The following is a 16748-nucleotide window of genomic DNA, read 5'->3' as shown; positions in this document are numbered from 1 at the left end:
TAAAGCATTTTCTTTCTCCCTGGCTTCATTTGTGGATTATTTAGTTAGTGTAAATATGTACATTATGATATAATTGGAATATATTTGGCATGATAAGGGCTAAGGATCGTTTATAAGATTAGCCATAAAAAATATGTTGAGAACAAACGAATTTTATAAAAATATTGTATAAGAGTAAATTCTTAAGGAATCTACTTATCTCAAAGACCCGGGGTCAGTTAGAGTTGTGTAAACAGAGGAGCTTACATATTTGGAGTTGACCGTCTGAATAATAATGTCTGTGATGATAACTTATTAAATTTATAAAAAAAAAATATTAACAAACACATTATGGTAACATTTCTTACAGACGAGGATAATATGATTATTTAAAAATGGAATTCTATGTGCAATTTTAGTAGAAATAAAATTTATACAAGAGCAACGAGCCACAGGCGAACGCCTGACCTAATCGTAGAGTCCGTGTGCGGTTTAAGATAGCGAGGAGTCGACACAATATTAAATACACTATTAGGTCTCTATATAATTATTATTCTGAATATTTCTGCTATAAGCACATCTCTAATAATGATTAAATATTGCAGGGTCACGTCCATCCTACAGCAATCGACACAGCAGCTGTAATGATGTCTATCGCACGACGATCGTGATTACTAAACTCGACTTTTGCAACGTGTTAATTGTGATTTCAATTATATTATTTATATACATGGCATTATGTTAATAAGTTTAAAAAATTGGAACGATATATATAGTGTTATATATTTTCTAATTCAATAATCACTACAATATAGAATTCCGTAAGTGACATAGCGGGCTCATGACGCGTTAAATTTAAATTGTACATAATTTGTCTCGTATTTGCTAAATCGTTCGATAATATCTTAGATATAATTGCAAGGAACAATATTCGAGACGTTGTGCAACGGAAATCAAGATAAGATCGACCTAGTTATCCTGGATTATACCGAATGTTCCGATGTACCAGCGAGGGTGCTGTCTCTTACAATAATCAAACGCACCTCGTCTGATCGTGTCGCAAGCTAAGAGGCTGCGACAAGCGTTGTCTCAGAGCAATCAGCCGGGCCTTAATGACCCATTGCGTGTGTAATGAGGCCATGCCCAAATCAAAGATTGTCTTACTTTTGAGTTTTTCACGCACGCATTTCGATGGACCAACAAGTCCATGTCAGCGATGCAGCTCGTCTTTTTTTATTAGCTCCAACAAACGGTTGTGTTCAATTTAACGAAATTAATCTCACTACGATAAATCGTTAAAAAAAATATAATATTTTAATATATATTGCACAGATAAAAAATAATTTGGTTGTATTTTAATTTCGTCAAAAATTTAATGGATTATTATTGTATATTCGAAACAATTAACTCGATAGTTTTTACTGTTATACAGTGATTAGTATAATTTTTCGCAACATTAAATGTCTGCGGTTGGAGACGGGTCATTGTCAAGTGTTAGGACGACGGATTGTTGTAACTGTAAGCTTACCACAGGTTTGTAACGTCTCACAGTGAGGAGCGTTTTTAATTGGCCATTCATAAAACTTCGAACATAACAATAACAACGTAGGCTACTGGATGTGAAACTGGAAACGCTGAGTGTGTAGTGTGGCGATGGAAACTAATGGTAAACGTAATAATGATTATCATTTTAATATCTCACATTAGACTTCGTTAAAAATTTATGTCGTATTTTTTTATTCGACTTCTTACACACATTGTTTCAATACCAAATATATTATTTGTATTTTGAAACAATTTTAAGAAACATTTTCTTTATTTGTGTGTGTTTGGTTGTACTTTTCTTTATATTGATTTTCATTTCAACATCTGAGGACGCTGTGTAAAGAAAACGGCGACGCCATTAGTAAAGCAAGTGTCATCAATCACTCGGACGGCGTCCGCAATAAAAGATTTTAAATTTAACTCATTTCAGATATTCGTTTGTAATAGATTAAACATAGTATAATCGAAGTGAATAATATTTATCAATAAATACTAAATAGGTCGTATATATCCTATAATAAAATCCATTGATTAAAACTAAAAATCCTAAGTGCTGTGAATGTGAGGAATAAAACATGAGGGTATTTGGAAATGAAAGTTTTTTTAGATATAAAATTTAATAATCGAGTCAAGGTAAGTTCAACGAAGCACTAGTAACAAAAAAATATACATACAGCGTTCGCTTACGTATACTCACTTACAACTTAACATATAGGTATGTGACTAAGCCGTTAAGGCCGATTACAGATTAAAAAATAACAGATTAAAAACTACATTTAATTAAAATGCAACAATTAAAATTATTTTCTACGGAAGCCAATGTTTTTTTTTATTCTGTGCTCAACCTTCCGTCTCGTATTAAAATATACATATCCTTAGACTAAGATAAGGTAAATTGTTTTTATATATACTGGACACTCTCCCGCCATGTTGGCCACTAACATCTAATTTAGACAATCGATATGCATTCTTACATTATTCTTTTTAATTGTCACTGTCTAGCACCACACAATCTTATTTTATTGTAAGTTATTATATCTAATAAACGAGGTGGGTATTATATCGAAAGATAAAATAAATTCCATTAAAATGATTTAAATACTAGTGTGAATTCTTTAGTATATAAGGAATAATATATATTTGGGTACAATTTTATTTATTAATAACGAAATAACTGAGCTGAATCACTGGAAACCGATGCGCTTTTATTTGGCATTTTTAAAAATGATCTACTTTGACAGCGACGGTGTTGAGTGTTGTAGTCGCTGGGAGATGTATCTGATCCCAGTCCGTGCTCAAGTGTGCCTCCGTGTCTGTCGCCTTGATTGTGAGTCCTAGTGATGGGACCGCGTTAGCGCAGTGCGGCAATCGTAACGTCACCGGTTTTAAGAATACCAGACCCTGCGGACCGCACATCACTAGTGGGGACAGCATCGCTTCACCTATTGATATAGTTGTATGTTTTAATTTATTGTAAATATTATTTTTTATAGTGCACCTTATATAGTGGTTCTAGTTCTTTTTTATAAAAAAAACTTTGTGCTATGAACTTAGCTATGTGTAGGCTGTTAGGAAATATTAATTTGCAACGATAGGTTTGTAAAAAAAAAATTTCGCAAAGGAATCGAATACCAGACATGAGGAAAAAAACAATGAAAAAAAAACAGGGATCGATGAAAAAACAGAACACACAAACACATCGCAACACAAGTTGACAAGCTAAGTGCAAATGGCGTAAAAAGCATGCACCCATACTAAAGCAAACATAATTTTCTAATAGAACAAATTCTGCAAACTTCCAACCAGATAATTTAATAGAATTTTTTTTAAACATTATATATATGCACTATTTACAGTGCTGGTAAATTTGCAAACATTTGTCCAAACATACGATCACATTGTCGGGTGTACGTAGCGCGGACGACGGCCATCTTCGATCTTTAGGTACGATTGTATTGTGTAGAAACTGCGTAAAAAGCACACGTTTTACCAATGTTATGTTCATTATATGACATGAAACTGTGGATGTACATTGTGTTTGAAAGCGGTTATTGAAAAATGCATATAAATATATATATAAATGTGTGACTGTAACTTGTTCGAAGATTGTGTTATTTGTTTGATGATGTGAATAAGGTAAATGCCATGCTCTACCATGCAATAGTTCTCAACAAATAAAACAAACATCACGATACAACTAAGAGACCATATCTCCTTCCCGGCTCAGTCATTCAACACGCGTGTTAATCGCCGATTAGTAAGTGCAGTCTACTCTATAAACCAGCTCGTGCTTCGTTACATAAACATTACCGTTATCGAGGTCGATGGGGGGTCCACCAACCCGCTGGCTCAGTCGAGGGTCTGACACGGTAAAATAGATCTTTTGCTTGATGCCCGGTGCGATGGCTTTTGGCGGGATAATCAGTGAGACACCCCAATGCCTGTCCTCTAGAACTCCGCCCTCACTGTCGAATATACCCCAAGTGGTATGGGGACCGTCTGGTTCCACTTCCGTCTTATTGGCGGAGTCATCAGCCTCTCCCGCTTCAGTCTTGATGACTGTACTGTCATTGCTGATGACTGTGGTTTCGTTTCCAACGGTCGTGTTTTCGGATTTATCCTCGCTAGTCTCTGGACTCTTTTCTAATATTTGTTCACAAAAAGTCACTGTTCGGTTAGCTTTCGATTTATCTTGTAAATCTTGTGACGTGTACGGCGTGCTCTGTGGCTTGTTCTCGAAGTTCATACTGCACTCGGACGCGTAATGTGTTTCCATTGAGGTGGTCGAGTCGTAGGGAGTTGGGGATGTGGTTACTTTCAGTGCGTTCGATATATGATCGGTCTTTCCGTGCAATCTTGGCGCGTACTGCGGTTCGCCTTTTAATATATTGTTCTCTAAATTCTTTGTTTTTTCTTTTTCTGCATCGGTTTTGGATTCTGTTAATCTCAGTTTTGAAAAATCGATTTCTTGGAACTTTTCCACTTCACTGTCCAATGCCTCTGCTTTCGTTTGGTACAGCGAGTCTCGTCGTGACAGGTGATTCGCGTCACTCAGTTCGTAAGGACTGCTTCTAGCGCTGCCTTCCTGACTGACTGGCTGTACCTCTTTCGCTTCCTGGTTAGACTCATATATGACACTATCTTTTAATTCCCTCTTAGAAACGTACAACGGCTCTCTGCTTTTGATTGAGTCACTGTCGTTCGTTTCGAGTCTGGTTTGATATATTTTTTCTTTTTTAGCTTGATTTCTTTGCTTTATAATTTCTAACTTTTCCTCTAACTTACTACCGTAAATGGGTTCTTTGTTGGCCAGTAAAGCTGCCTTTTGTGATAGTATTTCTTGTTTGGTAACGTATGTACACTCCGCGGAAGCCGGCCTCACGTTTGAGGAGTGATCGAGACTGTCGTTCCTGTTGTAACTGTTATCCGAGCAACTCGATTTCAGTTCCGATCGGGTTGAGTATGGAGATTCTGTCTGGGCGATTCGCGCCATCATTTCTGTTCTACTCACATACGGAGGTTCACTCATACATTTGCTCATAGGCGATATTCTTCCTATGAAGTTTACTGGTGTTTGCAGCCGTCTGTCTGGCCGTACGCCATACGTATTAGTTTCAGACCAGGACGTGCCTGGTGGTGGCTCGTATGTTCTTTTACCATAGATCGGTTCTTTACATGTTAACGAGCCATCCATTCTTTGTTTAATCATTTCGTCTTTTGGACTGTACGGGGATTCTGAGAATCTTTGTCTCAGCATATCCTCTTTAGTGGCATACGGACTTTCAGGCGTCATCCTTTGTCTCAACATCTGCTCTTTGCTCACATAAGGCAATTCGCTATAGAGTGATTCGGGTTTTCTTGGCGCGTCTTGTTTCAGGGAGTATGGATTTTCGGGCATTTCGTTTCTAGTACCATAATTACTTTCCCTCATGCATTCTGCTCTTGTAGCATAGGGAGGATCTAGTAGAGGCATTGCTACAGTTTCACGATTGCCGTAAGGGCTTTCGAAACTTTGATTTGAAATTTCTGATCTACTCGCGTAAGGGTTCTCGCTGGAGGTATCGTAAAGAGAAGTATATGTTCTCCTGGGCTTAGGGATAGGATCGTATACAATATGTTCTTTGCTTTGGTATATTGGCTCTGGAGGTAGCGGTTGAGTTGGGTAGAAAGGTTCATGTTTAATTTGCTGTTGTCTTTGGTAAATGGGATCTATTTTGGTGATCATATTAAAGTTAGGGGTAGGTGGGTAGACTCCTCTCCTACTATATTCTATGAGTGAGTTCTGTCTACGTAGTAAGGGGGTAACTTTAGGTTCGGTTTCCATTTCGCACATGGAGTTCTGTCGTATCAAGTTCCTAGATACGGGTTTCGTTTCGTAATCTCTGACGGTACACATCGAACCGTTTCTGTCGTCACAGAACGAGCTCTGTCTCTTGAGTATCGGCTTTAGATTCGGTTTTTCGCATGACGAGGAGTTGCTGCGTTGCAACATTTGGTTCCTGATATGCGTGTTCCTCATGTGTGTGTTCAGATCACTGAGATCGGACTTCTCCCGTCTCAACGCCGGCATCTGTTGGGCGTATCTCTGTTGCAAATCGCTTTCGCACAACGATTTCTGTCGCGATACTTTCTGTGAATTTTTCGTTTTAGATCTGAACAGATCGAGGACGGCATTTTTTATGAACGATGGCTTTTTAGATAGTTTCTTTTTAGTTTTTGGTGAGAAATTCTCTTCCGCCTCCACGCTGGAGTTCATGACGTCGGAGCTGCGGAAACCCACAACCAAAACACCCTCTTAGTTACTCAATGATACTGATATGGAACACCTCAGATTATTCAATATTATATATAACTTTCCATACGTAAATTATCAAGTATTGAACATTCTGATATGTCCGGATCGATAGTGATAACTTATAGATGATGAGTTTTGTGATTCTTTACGATCAAGCATATTGAAATAAATGTTCATTACCAGATAATCTCACAAGCTTCATATACATACATAGAAGATAATTTAATTATAAGTGAAAAATATAAAGAGCGGACAGAGAAGATATAGAAACATATAATTCAATATGCTTTAAAGATATCAACAATTGCACTAAAATGCAGACACGCACTGCCAATACAAAGGTACTGCGATAGATACGTTCCTCGATATCATTTCCTATATAAACTGTGTTACATATATAGCTAAGTCCACATACTAACCATATATACTGGCCCGAAACGTGTTAGTCGTTGTGAAGCGATTGTGTTTGCATGTTAGAGCAAATTGTACAGGGGCTTGAGTTCCTTAATGTCGGGAACATGCAATTATCGGTCTTAGGTGCGTATCAATAGGACTTAAAGTGCCTTGTATAGGAAGTTTTACCTCAGATTGTGCATGTGCTGTGGCTTCCTATACAACTCGAAGGCTGATCCGCGCTGTTCTCTACTGCCAGCCAAATCTGGAAGGTAATATTGTATTTAGTTGTGAGACTATGATGTCCTGTATGAAAACAAGATGGCCTCATAACCCATTTAATATTAATTAATAATTAAATATATTGCATACAATACATTACTTTGTTTTATTCGTGTTATAGCTAAGTGTATATGTTTGTGTAAGCTGTAATTATTTTAATATAATTTATAAAATTTATTTGTAATCTATGTATGGAATATGAATGGCACGTGTGTGTGTGTGATACACATGTGGCGTGTGTATGTGTGTGTCTCTATAGTCTCTTTCGAATGTGTGAGTTTACTTAAGTGTAGCTGTGTGGGTTAATAAGAGACTGTTCGTGAGTCTTTGTGTGTGTATGTGTTTGTGTCTACATCTCTATATACCTGTTTGTGTGTGTGTGTGTGTCTGTTTTGTGTTTATTGATTATTACCAATCAGATGAGGGTTGTGTGGAAGGTTGATGGCTCTATGAGGCGGTGGCGCGTAGGGCGGTGACTGCGCTTGGACCCCTCCGTACATGTTTTGCTGTAAACAATGTTACATTATAATACTTCTTTCAAAAGCTATACCTTTTATTAACTGTAATATTATACACACAATATTCGCTTGTAAAGGTACTTATGTTTCTCACAATATTACAACCTCTGCTCGTATCCTGATGATACTAATATTTTTCATTTTTTTTTTCAGTACTTCAGATTTACAAATTCGACAGTATAAGGAATATGGACATTAATGAAAATTAACCGAAATATAATAGATTTATTCAGATGTCCAATGTAATACCTGGTGGTAGCCGTGTCCGTGGGGCGCGCGGTGCGGCTGCGAGTGGGAGTGGGAGTGGGAGTAGTGTGTGCCGGGAACAGACACGTCCATACTCTGTGGAGATAGTCTTTGATGTAGTAGATATAAAGTACATGTTTTAGTATGTTTTTTTATTTTGAAAGGTGATTTTACTTAGCAGTTGCTTATACAAGTGATTGTCCCGCGTAATAGGATGCGGTTACGAAATTTTCGTATTTAAAAAACAGATATAATGCTTGCAAAAATAGCTGATACTTAAAACTAATAACCTGATAGGTAAGCTAGTAAGACATTTTAGGCTGGATTTTTTGGAGAAAACACATAAGAATTATTATATATGGCAATAATTTAGTGTTTAATATTTCGATTAATTATATGACCATTGAATAAAAATCTCTTAAATAATTATTAAAGGACACCACAGTCATGGAGTTTTGTATGAGACAAGAAAAGTTTTCATAGCAATATTCGTTTAGTGGACAATGAAAGAGAAATGAGAGATCTATTGAGGGTCATCGACCTGGTCATGTAGTGTTATGGCCAAAACAAATATTTGGAACTACCAACGGTCGGAAACACGATATAGAAAACTAAACTAACCCTCTTAATACGAGACTGACATTATTCTACATACCAAAAACACTATTCACGAATACGGAATAAGCGTTGCGATGGGAGACACTTTTTTTGCTCAAATAAGGCCCTAAATTACAGAAGTGAAGTAAAATGTATCGAAAAAACTTCCAAATAAATAAACGGAGCAATTTATAAGCGAGATTTTAAAGTTTATGTCTTGATGCTATAACGACAAGAAAAAAAAAAGATAATAAAAAGGGCAAATTCATGAATGTGTCAAACTTACTCCATTCCGTGGATGCGGAGGGAGATGTTGAGGGATTTGTTGTGGGTGTTGTTGTTGGTGTTGTTGCGAGTGTTGTTGCGGGTGCTGTTGTTGGAGCGGTTGTTCGGGAGGTCGGTAGTGTTTGGGTTTCGGAGGCGGTACGGGTTTGTAGGGCGGCGCTCGTCCGCCGTAGTCCGCCTGCGACGCTGAGTTCGTGCGTGCGCTGCAACAAGATACGTTATAACATTCATATAATTCAAATAAATTCCAAGATAGCCGGAGGTTGTATAGGAAAATGCGGAAAATTAAAAATAAACACTACAACTAGCCGCTTCGGTGTATCTGTGACTAGTCTTTGTTCTATACTGGATGAGATAGGACATTCATATTATTACAATATTTTTTTTAACAAACCTGTATTTCGCGTGGTCGTTCGTCGGTACATTTGGTAAGGAGGGTCCTCGGGCGTGCATGGGCGTGTTCACGATTTGACTGTTGTGAGCGTTGTGGGCATTGTGAGGGTTGTGAGCGTTCTGAACTTGGGCGTTATGAGCGTTATGGTTGTTGTGGGCGTTATGGGCGTTCTGCGCGTGCGGGCTATTTCCGTTCATGGGCGGTCGGACTTGTGGGGTGCGGTAGTTGTCGGGTCTGTGGGGTCCGTGTATGTTATTAAGTTGTTTAATTCTATTAATACATTAATCTCCGTATGTCTGTCACCGTACCTGTAGTTGTTCTCCGGTGTCCTATTATAGTCCAACGAGTTGTGTTCGTGGGAATTTGAGTTTCTTTGTGGACTCTGTGTTGCCATATTCGTCGGATTCGCCGACGGCTGAGGTTCCATTTTACTGTTGGTGTAACATTAAAAGTTTTATAGTTACAAAGTTTTTATTTGTATCTTTTCGGTAAATATGTCGGTGTTGCCATTTTTCACATATATATTATTTAATTCTAAAAGCGTATCGGTTTAGGTAACTTACATGGTGGGGGCAACTTTAAGGTCGTCCGGCGCGTTAGGCGGGAGTCGAGATGGATTGTGAGCGTTGGTGCTGTAGTCATATGTACCGTCGTATGAACCCTGCTGAGGGGAGACAGACAATATAACAACTATTATATATGAGACAGTTTGTCTGTTACCCTCGGATGCTTGATACGCTATGTTGCGAAATTGTATATAGGTTGTGAATATGATACAGGGTGGAATTATGACGCAAAATCTTCTTAGATTTCTTTATATGTTAGATCGGGAAAAACTTTGTAAGATTTACTAATTATTTTATAAACAAAAAATGGCTATATATGTATGTGTGTAACTAACCGGGTTGTTAGTATGTCTGTGCCTGTCCAGCGATCCTTGCTGGGGCCGGGCGCTGTACGTGTCGTCGGTTTCCTTGGACCCAAACAGACGCTCCTGGGCCGACGGGCGAGGCTGTGGAGTCACATTATGAACATATACTTTTAATTTACTTCTAACTGAGAATTATATATAGCTTTTTATGGTAATGCTTATTTTTTAAAACCCTTATATATTATGAATGATACCGTTTGTGGTTATGGATGTTAGTTGATTTAGAAAACAACTTTTTTTTTAATCTATAGTGACATTTGAACAAGAAGGAAGTCGCGATCGAAACCAGTATTTTATATAGCAAATCAACGTAACACTTGACTAATTCTACTCCAATGAGACACTTGTCTTAATTTTTGTAGACTACCCTCTAAAATCCATTACATTATTTGCATCTTAGAATATCTCTAAATACTCACATTATTAGTGTGTCGCAGTCCGTGTCTCGTAGGAGGAGGTGCGGGCAGTAGTACTCCACCCGTCGGTCTGGAGGGGGTTCCACCCGGCGGCGGACCTCGGGGAGGAAGCTCGGGTACTGTTAAAAAAATATTTATTTGCAATATATTAGAGCTTCGTAGGAATAACGAAATTAATCCAGTTAAACTAGCGACATCTATGATGAAATGTGTAAAATTGTGTGTAAGCAGTCATTCGTTACATTGTCTTTAAAGTTATTAAGTTTCTTGTATATAAATAAATCCTTTTATTCCTTCCATTCGACAAACTGCTTCGTGTTTTCTCCGCGTAGTACTCAATATTATAATTCGTCCAACAAATAAAAACGTTGACATTGGCAAAGTATTTTACGATTCCAGTGCGAATGGATCATTTATATTAAAAAACAATATATTGTATGGGAATGTAGTCAATGTTTCAATATGTTTGGAATAACGATATTCAAGACATGATTTTAATAAATGCTTCAGAAATATTAACGACGTTATCCTCTCTGTGTAATAAGGAAAGTCTGGGTTCATGTATATACTTAAAACTCGATCGCTAAGATTTATATGTATATACGTGTCAAAATTATATTATACAGACAGGAGTAATATAATGGTATGAGAAGAATTTGTGTATTTTTAAATGAATATATGCAAGGACATGAATTATATTTGTGACGCTTAACTTTAGAAGGGACTATAATAGGGTAATTTATCTACTAATTATAGAATCTTCCATCAGAATAATGTTTAAATAGAAAAAAAATGTTATCTTAATACAAAAATCACCGCAAGCGAGTTTCATAATTTTTGGGGGTAGTTTCATATTTAGTTGACTGAATAATTGGTGTTGTTTTGATATATTGGAGGTCATTTCGCTGTTAATTAATACTAAAGGATGTGTCACGTTGACTGGTTCGGTTACTTTTGATCCTACCTGTTCCATACAAAGGTGAGTTCGGGGGCGAAGACTGCATCTGGTAAGGCGGGGCCTCGGTCGGCAGGCTCTGAGTGCCATTACTGTTCCCGTTAGCGAATCCATACTTGCTATCATAACCACCTTGCTGTGAAATAGACCTCACTCGTTAAACCTACGGCTCAATTTCGAATGGCAAATTTTGCACAATCACAGAAGCCGTGAAGCAGAATGATCTATGTAAATTAATTATACGAATATAAAATAAATTATAATAGCGCAATCGGTTTTTCTCATATAATACAGTTGTTTTTTCTGTGACTTTTTTTATTTCGACTTAAAATTTTAGCCGATTGAGGTATCATAATATTGATTTACCGAATACGGAGGAGGTACAGCTTCAGCCATGAGGTTGATGTCGTCGTCGCGGTCCATGTTATCTTGGGTGGTCGCTATCGATGGGTCCGAGGAAGACTTCACCAGTCTAGGAGCGGGCGGTGGACTTACTTCCAAGTCGCTCTCAGGACTAGACGCGTACGACAATCTATTCTCTGAGCTCGACGACATCGAGAATAAAAAGTCGTCTGACAACGGCTCCGGTCTCTGTTCCCGCCGTTTTGATTTCCGGTTCCGTCGTGGGTGGGTATGGAATGGGGTGATAAGACAAGACGAATGAATGAACGCACAAATATTACAGAAACTAAAAAATATATATATTTTAGTAACTGTAAATGATTAATGCAAAATACACACTGACGTCCGAATAAAGTCCATGTATATTGACTTAATTAAAATATATAATAAGTTTCTCTATTTGGACGTCTCTATTTATTATTGTAAAACGGGAAATTTAGATTTGGTTTCCGGGAATTATTTACAAAATTTATTCACACAATTATTTCTGCTAACAAAAAAGGAACAAATTAAATGCAAAATTTTAATCTAACGCAAAAATATATACGTAAAACTATCCGAGGCGAGATATCAAAGGGCCTCAACGCGTAGTGAGACAAGCAAACATAATACACTAACAAAAACAAGCAGAATACATAAAGCTTATATACATTGTGAAGTGATAAAGTTATGTAATGGTAACTATAAAGCAAGGCAAGGCGTCAGGTTACACAAAACCCAAATGTTTCTCGGACACAGGTTTGGACTCCGGATCTCTTTCGATCTCAGGAACATCTCTCCCAAAGTCTTTTAAATCGTCTAATTTGAGTGTTGGGAGAGATAAATTTTTAACTTTGTCGATCGATTTAGAAGACAGGCTAGGTAAAGTACGGGACTCGCTAAATCTCGGCAGATTGTTCATAGGCTTCAAATTGCAATTACAATTTGGTATTCTACAGATCTGTCTGAAAGATTTATCCAGAATTGGTTTGGTTGTTTCCTTTTGGGGAAGCGGCTGGTTTTCCGATACTTCGTTTGACTTTTCATTGAGTTTAGTGTCTCTGAAGAACACGGAAGCCGGTCTAAAGTTATCTGACATTGGAACAACAGACGTGGGCCTTTGTATTTTAGGCAAAGGCGACGCTGTGGAATGTTCTAGAACACTGTACGGTCTGAACGACTGCGGAGTGTTGGTTTTTGTGAAAATCTGTGTGAGTTCAGGACTGACACTGGAACTTTGCAGTCTCGGTGTCAACCTCGTCCTCTGAGCGTGTCTCTCATCGTATGGGCCATGCCTGTTGCGGTTACTGTATTTGGGTGTGTAAAAATTATTAGGCATGCACGGCGTTAATGTTTCCGAGTAATAATATGGCACAACATGGTTTCTGTTAGCGTCGTACACTTGGTCGTGGCGTTTGACGAGTCTGTTAGTGTTACATGGCGATGCTTTGGGCGTGATAGATCTCTGTGGGCTGTGATAGTAGCCGAGGGGATGGGAGATGGGATAGAAGGTTTGGTATGGAGAAGGTGGGGTGGGGAAGTAGATGTCCGACACCATTTCAACGTGCTACACCAAGACAGAACAGAAAGAAATTGGTTAATACATAGACATAAGGGCGCGTGGTAGTGACGTACATAAAATTAAGATTAAGTTTATGAACACCATGTGCCTTTATAGAAGTTATAGACGTCCTGCGCGGACAGCGCTTCGCATTGACCCACCACCAATAACTTAATAAGCCCCGGACCTTTCAAGTGCTATTAATACATAAACATTACATATATATGACAGAGAATCAAAAAGCTGTACACCGTTCCATCGCTTACGTAATAAGCATACATATATATTATAGCTTAATTTTTTAACCGTGAATACCGTTGCAACGTTCAGTTTCAATATATCGTCTTTATTAATATAGTCAACATTAAAATAAATTTGTATAGGGACTGATTGGTGTGTGGATTTAATACGACCCATACATCTACAGTAATATTGCACGATATAGCTGATTGTACAATTTTGTTAGCAGTATGGGGATAATATTGAAAAATTGTGCAATGATTGCACAGAAGTTTGAGCGAGCTTAAATTTTATTGCGCAATATCTATTTTTTTGTGTATAGGGTTAGTATTGCGCTATATTTTTTAGTTCCTCCGCTAAGAGCGGTTGCGATCAGTTCAGTCACGTGAACGGTTTGTCAATCTTATTGATAATATTATTGAACGTTTGAATTCAAAGAGGGTGTTCAATTTTATTGCACAATATTTTTATTGTCCAAAATTACCATAGATGTATGACCCGCCTCATACCTGCAGGTATACCAACCTTAGTCTCAGACACCCATAGCTGTTGTTGCTGTGTGCGTTGCACCAGCTCGCCGAGTTTGCCGAACCATGTATTGATGTTGGCATCACTGAGTGTGATGGTGTGTGTGAACACGTGACCCCACACTCGCTCCATATGCTGACACTGTTCTAGAAGTTTCTTCGATGACTTGTGGGCGGACCTGGTAACGAGGCATTGCTACTAAGAAATGTATTTACAAAACCCTACATCATATAGTTTTTGTCAGAATTGTTGATGAAATTATCTTCGAGTCGGATCTGTTGTATTAAATAGTATTTTCAACTTATTTTTATTCGATAAATTTCATTATGGGTACAAATAATTTTGTAGAATTTTTTGTGTCATCCAAATACAAAATTTTGATGCAACGTATAGTTTTAACTATTTATTGAAATCAGCTTTTAATAATTGTTAAAATAGCAACACACTTACTTAGGCAGGCCGCTTCTGAGTTGTTTGATGATATGTTTGTTGTCGGCTTTCAGGTATATAACTATGGGATAGAACTGCGCGTAGTTGAGCCTGTCCACGGCGTTAGGCGTGATGTCCAACAGCGCGTGTTTTCCTCGCTCCATGATGCTGCGGATGCTGGAGAGGCGGATGATGCCGCTCGGCTTCGACTTGCTGTCCTCCAGAGTACTGTCCATTTCTGGAGCAGGTGTTACATATCAATACTGGCCATTGTCCGAGGCATCGAGGCATCGAGTGGCATAAAAAAAATATTATTCTATTTACAACACCTTCATCCATCCTCTAAAATCATTATTGGAGAAGAGTTAATCTAAAATTTGATGCTAGATAATTTCTACGAAATTTGAAGCATGTAGGGGCTATATTTTAAAAACGGGAATTATTCATTGTTGATGCCCTTCAAAACTCCTTGTAAGTGAAATTTCCTAAAATCCGTTCTTAGCTGACTTCCACATAGCGAAAGGTATATTCCATCAATTATCAAGTGGCTGCGCCTTATGGTTCCCAGAGATATCGTGATAGGTCGATCGAGTGATATACATCACTCCATATACTTTTTTTAGCTACATATTTGAGAAGTTTTCTAATAACGTTATCAGCGAATGCCTTTTATATTATATATTATTCGATCTTAGTTACGATATTTTTAATTTCTCTTTTTTTCAACCTTCCTAATCAAACGGTATTCATAAACTACAAGACTCGACAAATCTGATATATTACATATTTAGCAAAAGACTTCTATTCCCATATAATATTTATATCCATTAAATCCCAGCTTATACACTTTACTATCTAACATTTTTTAGTTGAACTACTATTAACGATTGAAATCTAACCATGGATATAATATAATTCAATCTAGAACTACCCCCACTTAATGCTAGTTCAATCTAGAACCGCCCCCACTTGATGCTATCAAACAATAACTGTTCTAAAACTCACTGGGCGAGGCGAATTTGTCTCCGTGTTCAGCCAGCAGGCGTTCCCTGGCCACGTCCGCGAGAGCTCCCAACACTATCACAGGCCTCACGAACCCTGGCTGAGCGAGCACCACGCGCTCGTAAGCTGGGAACTTGCTGATACTGTCTGATAGCACCACCTCGTCCCAATGCTCCTGGATAGGAAGGTTAGTGGCTATTGAATGTTTGTGTTACTTTGCTTCCACAAGAACTTTATATCAAATATGTAGGAACTTGAAAGATCTCCATAAGAATTACAGGTACATATATATATAGGTACATCAAAACGTAAGTTTAAAGTGATAATATTTCTGAACTAATATGTATTTATTGATATACGAAGCCAGTTTATCATGATATTTAAAGCATTTCGTACATTTTCCGTGGGGATTACCGTGGATGTCTATATAATTGCTCATGATACAAATACCATGAACCTTGTAATATGTCACAAACGACGCCGAGCACCGATTTATTTCTGTTTGCACATATTTAAGATCACGTTTTATTATGGAAATTGATTGATTTATTAGCTTCTTATCGTATGCAGTACTCTTCTACGTTCCCACCTTTCCAAGGCTCTTGCTGCGTCTGTGTGTTGATCGTCGTCGTCTGAAGAAGTTAGTCTTAGCATCGTTGCCGGACATCTCCTTCTTGGTGGCATTGAACTGTGCTGTAGCAAGCTCCTCAGCACGAGCCTTGTTCGGGATCGTGCCCTTTTGAACTTCTTGGTTATTACGACCTGAGAAATTTTGGTTATTCGTCAATCTTGAATCACCTATTCATCAGACAAATTTGTCGTTAGTTGCAGACTTGGGAATGTTTAAAACATGTGTAAGGAATGTTTATTTCTAAGACCAAAAACAAATTTTTATGAACAAAAAATTTTTCGCTAATTTTCACCTGTCTCTAAGTCCAATAGAATACATGAAAGATCATTTAAATTCCATTCATATGCAACAGATATTTAACAAACACATGAATTATCCGTGTGTGTGTGTGTGTGTCATCTCACCTATCCGGTAGACCTGCCAGGCGCCGACGGTTCCATTGTGCAATGTGTCCAACACGTGGAAGACGTCGCCGCAACGAAACGACATTTCCCCCTCCGTCGGCTCGGTGTAATGGAAATGTGTTTTGACGTGGAACGAGTCACCCGCTGTTATAAAAAATCAATGAACCTAAGTAATAAATACGTCAACTTGCACTAATAAGGACACTAAATGCTAAGTACAAAGACCTGACTCGGAT

At 38.0% G+C, this 16748-nt stretch overlaps 1 protein-coding gene across 8 annotated transcripts in view; it reads right to left on the bottom strand.

Moving 5' to 3' along the window:
- Positions 1-2708: 2708 nt before the first annotated feature.
- LOC116774144 (tight junction protein ZO-3) overlaps positions 2709-16748 on the bottom strand; it is a 66775-nt gene continuing 52735 nt past the window's right edge. For 5 of the 8 annotated variants that reach the window (XM_061523820.1, XM_061523823.1, XM_061523825.1 and 2 more), the window contains 18 exons: positions 16513-16656; positions 16067-16239; positions 15481-15652; positions 14497-14713; positions 14044-14224; positions 11703-11927; positions 11346-11472; positions 10385-10500; positions 9936-10046; positions 9598-9698; positions 9343-9465; positions 9035-9268; positions 8642-8843; positions 7762-7854; positions 7407-7500; positions 6902-6977; positions 3835-6290; positions 2709-2966 (listed from right to left, as the gene is read on the bottom strand). In XM_061523820.1, coding sequence (XP_061379804.1) covers positions 2743-2966; positions 3835-6290; positions 6902-6977; positions 7407-7500; positions 7762-7854; positions 8642-8843; positions 9035-9268; positions 9343-9465; positions 9598-9698; positions 9936-10046; positions 10385-10500; positions 11346-11472; positions 11703-11927; positions 14044-14224; positions 14497-14713; positions 15481-15652; positions 16067-16239; positions 16513-16656 — 5069 coding nt within the window. In that variant the 3' untranslated portion in view covers positions 2709-2742. The remainder of the gene's footprint in view (positions 2967-3834; positions 6291-6901; positions 6978-7406; positions 7501-7761; positions 7855-8641; positions 8844-9034; positions 9269-9342; positions 9466-9597; positions 9699-9935; positions 10047-10384; positions 10501-11345; positions 11473-11702; positions 11928-14043; positions 14225-14496; positions 14714-15480; positions 15653-16066; positions 16240-16512; positions 16657-16748) is intronic. The other 3 variants (XM_061523822.1, XM_061523824.1, XM_061523828.1) reach the window with 3 other exon arrangements.

Source organism: Danaus plexippus, chromosome 20 (assembly GCF_018135715.1).
Source record: "Danaus plexippus chromosome 20, MEX_DaPlex, whole genome shotgun sequence".
NCBI lineage: Eukaryota > Metazoa > Arthropoda > Insecta > Lepidoptera > Nymphalidae > Danaus > Danaus plexippus.
This window is presented reverse-complemented; position numbering and strand designations above follow the sequence as displayed.